General features: G+C 49.2%; 1 protein-coding gene across 1 annotated transcript in view; it reads left to right on the forward strand.

The window, feature by feature from the left end:
- MYO7B (myosin VIIB) overlaps nucleotides 1–15,384 on the forward strand; it is a 135,991-nt gene that overhangs the window by 27,248 nt on the left and 93,359 nt on the right. Inside the window, exons 2-8 of the mRNA XM_004387047.2 lie at nucleotides 3,766–3,879; nucleotides 5,018–5,170; nucleotides 6,764–6,948; nucleotides 8,965–9,086; nucleotides 10,640–10,782; nucleotides 13,511–13,624; nucleotides 15,129–15,282. Of these exons, the coding sequence (XP_004387104.1) occupies nucleotides 3,766–3,879; nucleotides 5,018–5,170; nucleotides 6,764–6,948; nucleotides 8,965–9,086; nucleotides 10,640–10,782; nucleotides 13,511–13,624; nucleotides 15,129–15,282 (985 nt within the window). The remainder of the gene's footprint in view (nucleotides 1–3,765; nucleotides 3,880–5,017; nucleotides 5,171–6,763; nucleotides 6,949–8,964; nucleotides 9,087–10,639; nucleotides 10,783–13,510; nucleotides 13,625–15,128; nucleotides 15,283–15,384) is intronic.

Raw genomic sequence — 15,384 nt, forward strand, 5'->3', positions numbered from 1 at the left:
AGGGTTGACATGTTGTGGGGTTGTTAACCAATGTCATAAAACAATATGTGTACTACTGTTTCATGAGAAACTATTTGTTCTGTAAGCCTTTACCTGAAGTACAATTAAAAAAAAAAAAAAAGATTACACCCAAGAAAGCCTATAAAGAAGTTCTACTCTGTAACACATGGGGTTGTTGTGAGTCAGGGGCCAACTCGACAGCAGCCAACAACAATATTGCATCCTTTAAAAATGTTTGTTGCCTTTATGCTTGAATGACACTCTGACTAAGGAAAAAATTATCAGGCTACTCTTTCCTTGAGATCTTTGTAGGCATTCCTCAGCTCTCATACAGTTTTGAATTTGTCCTGGAAAACTCTTGAGCCAGTCTGAATTTTCCTTTTATTAGTGAACTAATTTTTTTGTCTACATACCTGTATACCCGTTGCTGTCAAGTCAATTCCGACTCATAGTGACTGTATAGGACAGAGTGGAACTGCCCCATAGGGTTTCCAAGGAGCGGCTGGTGGATTTGAACTACCAACCTTTGGGCTAGCAGCTGAGCTCTTAACCAGTGCGCCACCAGGGCTCCTTTGTCTACATATTCCCCCAAAATAATTTTTTCATTTTAAAGTCCAGTAAACTTTATTAGTATATGTCCTGGACTTGATTTTTCTTTGTCACTATTTATTGGTCCTAGACTGTGTTTACAATCTATAGATTCAGGGCTCCTTTAATTTCTGGGAAGTTGCCTTAACTTCTGTCTTTAAATAGTTGCTCCTTTCCTTTTTTTCTTCTTTGGGCACTCCAATTATTTGTATTTTGCCCATCTTCCATGTCTATCATTTTCTCCCTAATCCTTCCAATTTTTCAATTTCCAGTCATTTTGCTCACTTTTCTCCTTCCTGTTTTCCATGATCCTTACCACGTTTTCAGTAGTGTTTGTTCTCTTGGTGTTGTTTCCAATTGTGTTTTCATTTCCAGACTGTGTTTCTTTCCTCCTTCTCCTTGTTGAGTGCTGCCAACTCATGTCTCTTCCATTGTCTCGCCATCCAACACTTGAGCTCTTTACCTCTGATCTGCACTTCACTAAGTGTTTGTGAATCATGGCAAAGCATTTGGCCAGCTTTCCACTGCTCTGTGGTAGTTTTTCTCTGGTGCTATTCACTATTTCCTTTCTTTCTTTTGGATTTTAGTATCTCTCTGTATGTAGACCTACAGGTTCACTAGGAGTTGGAATCCACTCGACAACAGGTTTGGTTTTTGAGTTTTGGTAAGTAGACCTGTGCTGGTTTCTTTTGGCTTACTCCACTTTGAGGAGGATGAGCTTTCCTGGGGCAGCAGGAGGTTCATGTGGGGTCAGCGCCATGTTGTAAGCTAGCACAAACCTAATGTATGAGTTGTTAGTTTTTCTTCTCCCTGGCCAATTGGCTAGTATGAGGCTATTCCAGACAAAGCCTGTCTTTTTCCACCTCACAGAGACTGTTTCCTGCAAATGTGGCTTGTCTGTTCCTTAGGCCCAAACCAAGCCAGGCAAGTGTACACTGCCACCCAGTGCCCCCTTTCCTGCTGTTGCAGAAAGGGATGCTGCTTTTGCATGCCAGAGTGTGCTCCACCTGGGAGAAGTGAACACTGCCTGATCTTTCTGAAATCTGTATCTGGGGCCATCTTTTCAGCATCCTCCTGACTCATTGGGCACTCTTCTGCCTGCTTCATGGTTCGGGGCTCAGCCACCTCCCAGTTTCACTGAAGGTGCTGTTTTTGTTTTGGTTTCTGTTTTTCTTTCTCCTACTTCCTTGTGAGTGGTTTTTAAGGATGCAGGAGAAAAGCTAACCTCCTGCTGCCACCTTCAGACTGGAAATCTTCCAGTGTACTTTACCGAAGGCAACTTTAAATCATTAGTGAGATTAGGTGGTTTATGAAAAGAACGAATAAAAACAAAGAACACTTAACTGTAGTGAACCCTTGAAAGAAAGTATGGTATAGTGATTAGGAGAACACTTTTGCAGTAGGTCAGACCTGGGTTTATCTCCTAGCTCTTACTAGCTGGGTGACCCTGGGCAAGTCACATAACTTCTGTGAAGAATTCCACCATCTACAAAATGAAGTTTATATTAAGGCCCACCTCACAGGGTTGTGGTAAGTATTAATTAAGTTAATAATAAGCAATTACTATGTAGCAGACCCTCTGCTAAAAGTTTGCTTGGATCATTTCCTTTAACCTTTATGTGGTAGGTGCTGATAATAGACCCATATTACAGGTGAAGAAACTGACCCTTAGAGAAGTTAAGCGGCCTGCCCAGGGCCTAGGAGCCCGTAAGGGGAAAAGGTAGGATTGGAACCCAGGCCATCTGAGTATCTATACAGTCTGGAAGCACAGGTGAATATATATCACATCGTCAAGGTCACCTTCAGTCTGTGAACACATAGAATGATATCATCTGTGTTCCAGGCTTTATGGGCACCCCGTATCATTTGTGTTCTGAACCCTTGCAAATCACAGTGTGATTCTTGGACCTGCAACATCAGCATCACCTGGGAGTTTGTTAGAAATGCAAAATCTCAGGCCTTGCCTCAGACCTGCTGAATAAGCATCTGCATTTTTAAAAATCGTGGTTAAATACACATAACATAAAATTCACCATTCGAAAGTGTACGATTCAGTAGCATTTAGTATATTCATAAAGTTGTGCTACTATCACTATGTAGAGGTGGTACATTGTCATCACCCCAAAAGGAAATCCCTCATCTATAAAGCAGCAGTTACAGTGGTACAGATTTACGGTGGTGCAGATGATTTGCGCTTGACTACTAACCTAAATGTTGGCAGTTTGAACGCACTGAGTGGTGCTGTGGAAGAAGGGCCCAGCAATCTTTTTCCCTTAAGATTACAGCCAAGAAAACCCTATGGGGTAGTTCTGCTTTGTAACACCTGGGATCTTCATGAGTTGGAATCAACTTGAAGGCAACGAGTTTTGTAAAGCAGTCACTCCGCATTTCCCCCCTCTCCTCAGCCCTGGCAACCACTAATCTGCTGTCTGTCTCTATGGATTTGCCTCTTCTGGATATTTCATTGAATGGAATCATAGAACATGTGGTCTTTTATGGACTGGCTTCTTTCACTTAGCATAATGTCTGCAAGGGTCGTCCATGTTGTAGCATGCGTCAGAAGTTCATTTCTCTGTATGGCTGAGTAATTGCGTGGCGATGTCACATTGTTTATCCATTCATCCTTTGATGGTCATCTGTGTTGTTCCCACATTCCGGCTGTGGTGAATAGTGCTGCTGTGAACATTCATTTACGGATTTTTATTTGAACTTCTATTTTCAATGTTTGGGGTACACACCCAGGAGTGGAATTGCAGAACCTGCATTTTAACAAGATCCCCAGGTGATTCATGTGCACACTGAACCCGGAGGAGCAGTCTGCTCTCTAGTCCACTCTGCTCTGCTGCCTTAATAAATGCCAGCTGAGTTTTTTGTTTTTGAGAGGTGCTATAGGAAGTCCTAGGAGGTGTCATACAGAGCCCCTGGGTCAGCCTACTCCCTGAGACGAGGTAGAGACATGGAGACAGAACTGTACAGGGCGGTATTTGCTAACTGCCCGGTGAGCAGTGGAGGTGACTCATGCTCATGGAGACCAGGAGTGAGAGAGCAAGACAGCACCAGCCACCCTGGATGCTCTGGGGGTGGGGGTGGGGGGCAGCCCACAGGAGGAGGGAAGTTTGGAGCAGGAAGTGAAAGTGGGGCCAGGCATCAGACCACTGTCTTCTCTCTGTTCTCCAGGGGGACCATGTGTGGCTGGACCCTCCCTCTGCCAACAAGACCACTGTGGCCACTGGGGGCATCATCAAGAAAACAGAGCCAGGCAAGGTCTTGGTGGAGGATGATGAAGGGAAGGTCAGTAACAATGGGCTCTCCCACAAGGCTCTGCCCTCTCAGTCCCCCACCTACCCCCCTCCACCCAATGCCATGTCCCCTTCTTTACGCTGCTCTCAACACCAGGGTTTCCAAAACCCCATGCAGACCTTCACGGCAGGACAGACTCACCCCAGGGATTCCTGCCATGGTGAATCCTTCATGTCTGGCTGGGGACTTGTTTCTACATGAAGAGGCTAGGGGCAAGCTGGTAGTCACAGAAAGTAGTACAATGGGAGGGAGGGACAAGGAGGAGGGAAATGGAAAAGGGCCGTGGTACAGAGAAGTGAGGGCAGAGGCTGGTGTGCTAAGTAAAGGGGGGGCGAGCTGGGGGACCAGAAAGGCAGGAGGGGAGGGTGCATGAGGAGGAGTGTGCGGAAGAAGGGGCCTGAGCCTCTCATGCCGAGCAAAGCAGCACAGGTGAGAGTTCGGAACCTGGGGGCAGGGGGAGGTGCCTGGGGTCCAGCTCATCCTTGAAGGCTCTTGTACCTGAGAGTGGGTCAGGGTCAGCAGGTGAGGTGGGGACGGGCATGCAGGCTGGGGTCTCGCTGGTCAGCCCTGACTAGTGGTTTGACTCCTCCTCAGCAGCCCCCTTTGCCAGGCTGGGCACTGCAGAGGGCGGCACATGGACACTTGACCTCCAAAGAGAAGATTCTGGACTATGGTCTGTGCACGCCGTAGTATGGAAGCCAGTTGTTTGAAAAATTAATAATACTATCTCTTTGTATGATGCTGTCCAGTCTTAAAGTGCTTTTTACTCGCACACTCTGATTCCGACAGCCTGCAAGTCTCCAGCTTCAAACTAACCCCTGATCCCATCACAGCCTAATCTAAGCCACAAGGTCCTCTGACATGGGCCTGAAGTCCACCCCTAGCCCCAGCCGCCCACTGGCCCCCGGCCCTAGACACTCGCTGACCCCAGCCATAGAAGGCCTGATCCAGCCACAGATTTCCCTTGACTTTAACCACAGACTGTCCAGTCAGAGGCTGGCCACCAGTCCCAACTGACCTGTGACACTGTAGGTCATCTTGCTGTTGAGAACTTGGGTCAGAGGGTGTGGTAGGTTGGCCCCAAGGAGGCCACCTTTCCGAGTCTGTGCCCTGGCACCCTTTGTTCCAGGAACACTGGATCCATGCAGAGGACCTTGGCAATCTCAGACCCATGCACCCCAACTCGGTCCTCGGTGTGGACGACATGATCCGCCTGGGGGACTTGAACGAGGCGGGCGTGGTGCACAACCTGCTCATTCGCTACCAGCAGCACAAGATCTACGTGAGTCCAGAGCACTGCTCCATGCCCCTCCCGCTCCTACTGGGAGCACCAGGCCTCTGGCCACTGCCAGCAAAGCAGGCCCCGGAGGCTTGGCTCCTGCCCTCCACCTCCCCGTGCCTACGGGAGCCCCTCCTGAAGGGGGCTGGGTCCACACATGTGACCTCCTGGCTGGGGAAGCACGTGCTCCAGCCAGGGTTTGGAGCCAGATACACCTGGTTCAGCCAGGCCGCCCATCCCCCACTGTGTCTATCTCTGCTCCCAGCTGAGGAGAGTGGGGAGACACTGCCGCTGTGCAGCGGGCAGCACAGTGCCTGCATGCAGTGGGTGCTCAATTAATGCTGGCCCCTTCCATTCCACTGAGTGGGAAGGTCTGAGCAGATCCCAGAGGCCAGGGGGGTGGGAACAGTCTTCCACCTGCCCCCTTCCTGGGCATGTTGTAAAGGCAGGGTCACCAGATAGGAGACCCCTGCCCTCCTACGAAATGAGTCCTGTGAGGACCAGAACCTTCAGCTGGCATGGTCACCCAGGGACACCCAGGGATGAGGACATGTGGGGAGACTGGGGTCTTTCTCTCAAAGCCCAGCCATGAATGGGCAGTTTCCTCACCCTGAGTTTCCCAGCCCTGTCACAATGCAGGTTTCCCCAGGAGCAGTGGTGTCTCAAAGCTGACGCCAGCTCTCCCCAGTGTGCTCAGGCAGTGGAGGGAACACAGCCCCAGCAGTCCTCAGGGCTGTGGCTCTTGGCAGTGCTGCAGCTAAGTGCTGAGTGTGTGTGCTACGGGGCCTTGTGTGGAAGATGAGGTAGGCTAGCGAATCTCCAGAGCTCCTCGGCTCTGCCTGGCTGTCCTGGGCTGTTCAGAGATTTGGGGAGTGACTGGGGCCCTGGACAGAGGAGAAGGTGGGTGGGGACAAGGGGGAGCCTGTAGGAGCAGGGCCCAGAACAGTGAGCTGGCTCTGGCTGAATGTGGGCCTGAGCTCCTGAGACTGATAGCAGCAATACGATGAACTGATTGCACCTTGTACTTTCCAAAGTGCAAATGATGCATTCTCTTCATCTGGTCCTTTTGAAACCAGGGGGATTATCCTCTCCATTCTTAAAATGAAAAAACCAAAACGCAGGTAATCATGAAACTGGCTGAGGTGTCTGTCTCCGCCCCACCCCTAGAAGGGCAGACGGACCCAGAGGGCTCCAGAGCAGCAGGCTGAGACGGCATGGGGGCCCCAGAGGGGCTTGTTCCAACAAAGCCAACCACTTGTAGCCTGCCATCATGGAGCGGTGCGGGCAGCAGCCGGGGACTGGTCATTCTGGATGTCTAAGTACCGGACACAGTGTTAAAGGTTTGACAGCGATGGTCTCTGTCAGCCCTCCTGTAAACGTGCCCGCTGGCAGCTCCCCTGCCAGGTGACACCCCAGCCTCCCCAAGGAAGAGTCTGAGCAGCTGAGTGACTTCCCCAAGGTCCCAGTGTACACAGAGGTGGCACCCAGCTCAGATTCAGACCCCACCTCTCCATCAGAGTCTGTGGCCCTAGTGGTCAAAGGAGGTTGTCTGAAGGCCTGCCCAGGGCAGGACGCTGACACTTGCTCCCTCTGCAGACATACACGGGCTCCATCCTGGTGGCTGTGAACCCATTCCAGGTGCTGCCCATCTACACCCAGGAGCAGGTACAGCTGTATTACAATCACCACGTGGGGGAGCTGCCACCCCACGTCTTCGCCATCGCCAACGGCTGCTACTTCAACATGAGGAGGAACAAGAGGGACCAGTGCTGCATCATCAGGTGAGGGGACAGATGCACCCAGGCACCGCCTCCAGGCATCTCACAAAGGTTCACAAAACTTCCCCTTGCCCTAAGCCTCTCACTGCCAGCATGCCCTGCAACACGGGTGTTGTTTAGGGCTCGGGGCCCCTGGGTAGTGCAGTTAATGCACTCAGCTGCTAACTAAAAGTCTGGAGGTTCGAGTCCACCCAGAGGCATTTCAGAGGAAAGTCTTGGGGATTTATTTCCTAAAATCAGCCATCGAAAACCCCATGGAGCACAGTTCTACCCTGTCATACATCATGAATTGGAGCCGACTACACAGCAACTGGTTTTAACTGGTTTTATTCAATGCAAACATCCTGGGAGATGCGCACAAGCCTGCCTGGACTTGGCTCTGGGCCCTGCTGCCCTCGCCCTAAAAGCACCCCACCCCAGAATTCCTTCTTTCTGTACCTGGTGTTTTGTTGCACCACCAGGGCCTGGGCCCCTCCAGTTTTCAGTAAGTGTTCCCTGAGACAAGAAAAGAAGGATACAGGTGGTGGGGGTGAGGGAGCGCCTTTAGAAATGGCGCCCAGCATAGGTACTTGGGGATGCAGGTGAGGTCTCACTCCCAAAAAGTCCCAGGGAGGCCTCAGGCGAGGGCGGGCAGTAACGGCTGTAGGTGACTAGGCCCCGAAGGGATGCGTCCCCTCCTGTCCAGGTCCTGACTCTCCCCCACAGACTGCTGCGGGGGCCCAGCCTCTGCCAGCTCCCTAATCTGGCCAGGAGTTGCCACTGGGCAACTGGAAGGTGGGCGTTCATGACTCAAACGTTGACGGGCGCGGGAATAGCCTGGGGCCTTGCCAAAGAACAGATTCTGATACCGCAGATCTGTGTGGGGCCTGAGACTCCTTTCTAACCCAGCGATGCTGCTGGTCTGTGGGCCACACTTCTGAGCCCACATTGTAATGATTGAACCTTTCCATAATAAAAAAAAATGTATAAAAAAGTAATGTTTTAGGCCTTAATAATAGTAATATTACTGTCAACCTGAGCGTACACTGTATGCCAGACACAGTGTATTTTTTAACTTAATTAAACTGCCTAAGCAGTTAAAAAAACAACTAGTTTTCATTTCTTACCATTATGGAATTAATACATGTTTATTATCAACATTTTAGAGAGTTTCAGAAAAAAATTGTTGGATATTTTTCTAAGAAAAGGCTTCCTGCCACCTGTTGGTTACGGTGATACTGAGTTCTACCAGCTTGTTCACTTCACAGTGGCTAGTCTCTGTGCAGACATGGCTTCAACGGCTGCCTGATGGTCTCTGACTACGCGTACTATGATTTATTTCCCCCTCTGAGGTTACTCGCAGCTTTCCATAATTATAACTATAAACAATGCTTTAAGGAGCAGAAATCTTTGTAAGAAAGCTTTTTCAGAATCTAGGATTATTTCCTTAGGCTAAAAGGCAGGAATAATTCTTAAGGTGTCACACCTATGCCACTTTGGTTCCCAGAGGGACTGTTGCAGTTCCCCTAGGCTCATGTGGACACAGCTGCTTGTGGAGATCAGTCACAGTTGTTGTGTGGCCCTGTCCAGTCTGTACTTACTGAGCACTGTGTTGGCCCTGTGCTGGCAGCTGTGGCATGGGCTGTGCCTATGAGGAGCTGGAGCCTGGCAGGGAAGAAAAGGCAGCACACCAATAATGAACTCAGAGTAGACAGTCGGAGCCCCCAGGGACCTCTGGGGAACATGCAGTAGATTCCATACAGGGAGAGGGCTTCCTGGTTCAGATGGGCCAGTGTGGTCCTATGGTGTGTTTTGGGAGGTGCTGAGTGGTGGTCCTGTTTTGGCGGGTGCTGAGTGGTGGTCCTGTGGTGTGTTTTGGGGGTGCCAAGTGGTGGTCCTGTGGTGTGTTTTGGGGGGTGCCGAGTGGTGGTCCTGTGGTGTGTTTTGGAGGGTGCTGAGTGGTGGTCCTATGGTGTGTTTTGGGGGGTGCCGAGTGGTACTGGAGAATGTCTTTCTGTTGATTCACATCCATCTTTGCAGCGGTGAGTCTGGGGCTGGGAAGACAGAGACCACCAAGCTCATCCTGCAGTTCCTGGCCACTATCAGTGGCCAGCACTCCTGGATTGAGCAGCAGATCCTTGAGGCCAACCCTATTCTGGAAGGTAAGAGCACCCTCAAAATGCTGCCCCAGGAGCTTCCCTCCAGGAGGTACCCATGCAGAAGGGGGATGAGATGTGGCACAGAGTAGGACGGAAAACTTCAGCAATTCCTCAGGATTCCCCAGGTCCCGAAAGAGGAGGGGTGGCTGGGTGCTTCAATTTTACTAATTTCTGCTCTGATCTTTACTATTTCCTTTTGCTTGCTTTAAGTTTAGAGTGCTCTTATTTTTCCAGTTTCTTAAGGCTGAAAGGTAGGTTACCATATTTTTTATGAAAATAATGTATACCCTACATTTGTTTACCAACCGCGCACTTCCCGCACAAGGTATGTTCATAAGCGCTGCTATGCCAATTTTTTTTACATGTTGCTGTAGAACAATTAGCATAGTGCTTTTACAAAAATACCTTGGGCAGGGGAAGGGTGCGGTTGGCAAACAAATGTAGAAGATACACGTTATTTTCATAAAAATATGGTATTGATTTTTGATCTTTTTTCTCAGTATAGGTATTTATAGCTATACATTTCCCTCTAATCACTGTTCTAGCTAAATCCCATAAGTTTTAGTATATTGTGTCTTCATTTTCATTCATCTTAAAGTATTTTCTGATTTTTATTTTGATTTCTTCTTTGACTCAAAGAAGGTTATCTAGGAGTGTGTTGTTTAATTTCCATGTATTTGTGAGTGTCTTAGTCATCTAGTGCTGCTGTAACAGAAATACCACAAGTGGATGGCTTTAACAAAGAGAAATTTATCTCCTTACAGTAAAGTAGGCTAAAAGTCCACATTCAGTGTGTCAGCTCCAGAGGAAGGCTTTCTCTCTCTTGGCCTTCTCATCAGTGTTCCCCCAGTCTAGGAGCTTCTCGGCACAGGGACCCCAGTCCAAAGAACACGCTCTGCTCCCGGCACTGCTTTCTTGATGGTATGAGGTCCCCCTGTCTCACTGCTCACTTCTGTCTTTTGTATCTCAAGAGACTGCCTCAGGACACAGTCCTGTCTTGTAGATCGGGTCCTGCCTTACTAACACAACTGCCACCCATCCTCCCTCATTAACATCATAGAGGCAGGTTTACAACATACAGGAAAATCACACAGTACCGGGAATCATGACCTAGCCAAATTGATACACACATTTTTGGGGGGACATAATTCAAACCATGACAGTGAGTTTCCCAAGTGTTTTCCTGTTACTGATTTTTAATTTCATTCAGTTGTGATCAGAGAACATATTTGTATTATTTCTATTCTTTGACATTAAAAAATGGCCTAACATATGGTCTAATTATGTCTGTCTTCCACTGCTTTCCTCCTGTATCCTATGCTTCAGCTATATTTTTAAATCTACAAGTATATCCCATACTTTCTGACCTCCAAACATTTACCTACACTTTGCCTTCCCATAACATGCCCTTAGTTGCAATAGTTGTCTCCTGAAACCCTACTCATCCTTAAATTCTGAGCTCAGCTGTCACCTGTTTGAGAAGTCTTTCCAGATGTCCCCACCAAAAGAAATTTTCTCCTCTGTGCTAATCATGGGCATTGTCCACTCTCCACTAGCTTTTGGAAATGCCAAGACAGTCCACAATGACAACTCGAGCCGCTTCGGGAAGTACATCGACATCTACTTCAACAACACCGGGGTGATCGAGGGTGCTCAGATCGAGCAATATCTCCTGGAGAAGTCCCGGGTCTGCCGGCAGGTGAGGTCCCTGCCTGTGGGAAGGGGCTCCACCTGGGCCAGACCACTGCTCTTGCTCTGAAGCTACACTGTCCAGGGAAACTTCTCCTGCCTCTGGACAGGGAGCACAATTGTGGGAAGCTTGGGAGGGCGCCTCCTATCTCTCTCCCCACACCATATCTTCTCCCTAGGGGCCTCCCAATGCTCCCACAGAACTCCAGCCTTACCCTGATATGGGTCAACCAAACCAAAACTAAGCCCGTTGCTGCCGAGTCGATTCCAGCTCATAGCGACCCTGTAGGACAGAGTAGAACTTCCCAATAGGGTTTCCAATGGAGCAGCTGGTGGATTCGAACTGCCAACCTTTTGGTTAGCAGCTGTAAATAATTACGCCACCAGGCCTCCAATATGGGCCAAGGACCCCCAGAATTGGATAATGATGATCTTTCCTCAGTATGCCAGGAAAACAAATTCTAGGATTTTCTCCATTTTGAAGTTTTTATTCATATATATTTTTTGTTTGTTTATTCTTTGATGCCTACTATTCCTCACCTCTACTAAAGTTGTATCTAAGGCTGAGCCAGTCCCCAGTTGAGGGAGGGGAGTGTCCTGGGGTGTGTTTGGGCCGTAGTAGGGTGAACTTTTATTCTGTTATTATGATCTATTACATTAATTAATTTTTGGATGTTAAACCAACCTTGCATTCCTGGTATAAATCCCATTTAGTCACTGTGTGGAATGGGTACTGAATTATAATGTCCAGAAGACCATGTGGCCGGAAAAAGCTGCAAGGGAGTAGGGCCAGCTTCATGGGCGTGCAACCTGTGCTGTCATACAGGGTCCTGCACTCACTTAGTTCGATGCTCTTCTGTTGCTGTATTGAAATTCTTAATAATTTGGAACAAGGGACCTGCATTTTAATTTTGCACTGGCCCCAAAAATTATGTAGCCAGTCCTGAATGTCAAGGATCCCAAGGTGTGGCACCCACAACATCAGAGTGAACACAGCCTTGTCAGGGGAGGGTGCCCTTTATGGTAGCATGGTGGCATAACCTCTAACACACATGTATGTATATCCACGTACATGCACACAGGAAGGTCCAGAATGAGGAAGACACCAGCAGAGGGGTTGGGGCTGTGTGTGAGGATGGGCAGACACCTTGGCACTATGGAAATCTGGAGAGGCAAGCTCACATTTAGTGACCCCTGCCTGGTGCCAAGCATTTTCCCTGTATTATCTCATTTGATCTTCATAACCATGAGAAGTAGATATTATTACCCCCATTTTATAGATGAATAAACTGCATCCAGATATGTTAAGTAGCTTGTCCATGGTCACAGAGATAGTAAGTGGTGGAGTCTCTCTGACTCTGAAGTCTGCCCTTTCCAGAAGCTTGCAGTTCTTCACACAGTAGCTGGTGAATTCATAGGATTGGTTACCCAAAGGAAAAAAACTCAAATCCATTGCCATTGAGTCAATTGTGACTCATGGTGACCCCATGTGTTAGAGTAGAACTGAGTTTCATAGGGTTTTCTTGGCTGTAATATTTATGGAAGCAGATCCCCAGGCCTTTCTTCCAGAGTGTTGTTGGGTGGGTTTGAACCACCAACCGTTAGGTCAGCAGTGATCACAAACCACTTGCACCACCCAAGAACCCCCGAAGTAGACAGGAAATTTATAAACAGGTTAGAAGCAAGCCCTGTCCATGATAAGAGAGAGACTAAACAATTATGGCACTTCTATACTGCAGAATATAAGGGACGCTGGTGTTCAGTGGTAGAATTCTTGCCTTCCATGTGAGAGACCTGGGTTTGGTTCCCAGTCAATGCACCTCATACACAGCTACCACCCGTCCGTCAGTAGAGGTTTGCGTGTTGCTATGGTGTTGAACAGATTTCAGTGGAGCTTCCAGACTAAAACAGACTAGGAAGAAAGGCTCGGCAACCTACTTCTAAAAAATTAGCCATTGAAAACTTTATGCATCACAGTGATCTGATCGCCGTGAGTTAGGGGTTAACTCAATGGCAGCTAACAGGAACAACAGCATACTATAGAGTGCTGGGCAAGGCTAAAGAGGATGAGAAGATCTGTGTGTGCTAATGTGGAGAGATCACCAAGACATGTATTTAGATGGAAAAAAAGGAAGCTGTAGAACTATATGTTCAGGATTATTCCTTTTAGATAAAAAAGAAGAAAACTACTTATAGATATAAGTAAATGCATTAAAGCATCTGGAAAGAAATACAGACCCAACAAGTGGTTCTGGGGAAGGGGAGGAGGGGAATTTGAGGAAAGGAAAGGCAGGGTGAAGGGAAAGTCACACCTTTTCATACTATATCCTTTAGGAATGTTTGAAGTTTTACAATGGGAATGAATTTGTAAACGGTTTTTAAAAAAACGCAGAAAACTTAGGTAACTATGGCCGACTGTAAAGAGCATGGGATTCTGAATCAGAGAACCGTGGTCTGAACCCTGCGATCATGTGTGACCTGGGTGCAGGGCCTTCAAGTGCACGTGTGGCACAGGATGAGTCTGAAGCGGAAGGTGGCCTTTGGCTCTGAGCTGTTGGGATGAGCCAGCCTTCGAACCCCAGGATGAGGACAGCGGCCAGGCCCTCCCTGGGTCCATGCCAGAGCCAAGGCACAACTGGGGAGATCTTGTTCTGAGGCCAGGGGTCTGGGAGACAGAGCCAAGCTCCATAGCCTCGAAGAATTGCTTACAACCATCTCTCTGGACTGCCTCCTTCCAGGCCCCGGAGGAACGGAACTACCACATCTTCTACAGCATGCTCATGGGGATGAGTGCTGAGGAGAAGAAGCTGCTGTGCCTGGGGATGCCCTCCGAGTACCACTACCTGACCATGGTGAGGCCTGCCCTGCCCGCACTCCCCTCCCACCAATCCTCCCAGTGGAAAATGGAGAAAAAGGGCCAGGCTTAGGAGGCAAGGCCAGTGTCTGCTCAAATCCTGGGCTGACCACTGCAAAAGAGCCCAGACTCCGGCCGGGCCCCTGAGTTCCCATTCCACCCCTCTTTGGTATCAGCTTACAGAAATTTACACTCATCAGTGTGCTCCTCATTTCCTGCTGCTGAATTTTGCCTCCGTGCCCCAAACTGAACCCACTGTCTTTCCCCACAAACCTAATCTTCCTTTGGTCCTCCTAGGCCAAAGACTTCAGGTCACCCCAGTGGGTCATAGGGAGTCATCTGCACTGCTCATCTCTCCTTAATTTCACATCTGATCTCCCATCCCCACAGATGCCCCTAAAAGCAGAACCCCCTGAAAGCAGGGGTGTTGTTCTTGTTCCTGGCTGCTCCCCATTGCCTGGGACAATGTAACACAAATAGCCACCCTATTCAGCCTTGTTGAGGAATAAACGGATGAGTTCACCTCTTTCCTATACAATCCCTGCCCTTTGTGTTCACCCCCTCAAAGGCTTCATCATCTCTTGCCTAGACCATTGCAGTAGTTTCCCGACCCTCTCATCTATCTGCAGCCAACGTGATCTTCCTAAAATGCCAGTCTGACTTGTCACATCTCTGATTAAAATTCTTTAGTGACCTCCCCCCTTGCTTGGAGGGTACAAGTCCAAGCTCCTTAGCATGGTTTCCAGGTCCCTGCTTGATCTGACCCTCCAAGCTCTCCTGCCCCAACTCTGACCACAGCCTCCCTACAGCCTGCCCCTGTCAGCCCAGGACCCTCCCCCTCAGTGGCCTTGCTTACACCGTCCTCAGCCTAGACTGCCTGTCCCCCACCTCAGTTCCCTCCTCCAGGAGGCCATCCCCACTTCTGGGTGGGCTGGACCTCTCCTGTGGTGGATCTGGCCAAACCTGAGGGACGAGAGTGAATCAGGAGTGAATATTATGTGTGCCTGCTTTGTGTCACACTTGGGGCTCTTTCCTGAGGCCGTCTCTAATCTTCATAGCCTCTGTGCATGGAAGCTATGCTGCTGTCCAGTTTTTGTATGGAGAAACTGAAGCTCAGAAAAGCTGCTGTTACCAGGGTTACAACACTGGCGGCATAACGCAGCAGGCTGGTCTGAGGCATCATGACGCCGTCTCTAGAAGTACTTTTACAAATTTTCTGAGCTTGAGCCTTAGCATGCCCCCCTCAGGGTCACTCAGAGTCTATGAAGGGTGACTTATCGGGGTCTTAGGCTAAGTCCCTGAGGCAGCTGTGTCTCACTGACCCTGGATGAAGGAGGGGCATGTGGGCAGGAAAGTCTGCTGTGGTACCACCTCAGCTCTTGGCACAAGAACTAAGATGAGATAGTAGGTGAGAGGGGTTGCTGGCCTTGGGGAGGACATTGGAGTCTGCCCCATGAGGCCATGTGGAGGCCCCCAATAAACTGCTGTGCCCCATCCTGCAGGGGAACTGCAGCTCCTGTGAGGGTCTCGATGACGCCAAGGACTACGCCCACATCCGCTCGGCCATGAAGATCCTCATGTTCTCTGACTCTGAGAACTGGGACATCAGCAAACTCCTGGCAGCCATCCTCCACCTGGGGAATGTGGAGTTTATGGGTAACGCTGCTTCCACCCAGACCTAACCCCTGGGGAGGGAGAGCGGGGGGCTGGGGCAGAAGGAGAAGGAAGTCTCTGGGGGTTCACACTGGAAGGGCTCAC

Source organism: Trichechus manatus, unplaced genomic scaffold (genome assembly GCF_000243295.1).
Source record: "Trichechus manatus latirostris isolate Lorelei unplaced genomic scaffold, TriManLat1.0 scaffold00179, whole genome shotgun sequence".
In the NCBI taxonomy this organism is placed as follows: domain Eukaryota; kingdom Metazoa; phylum Chordata; class Mammalia; order Sirenia; family Trichechidae; genus Trichechus; species Trichechus manatus.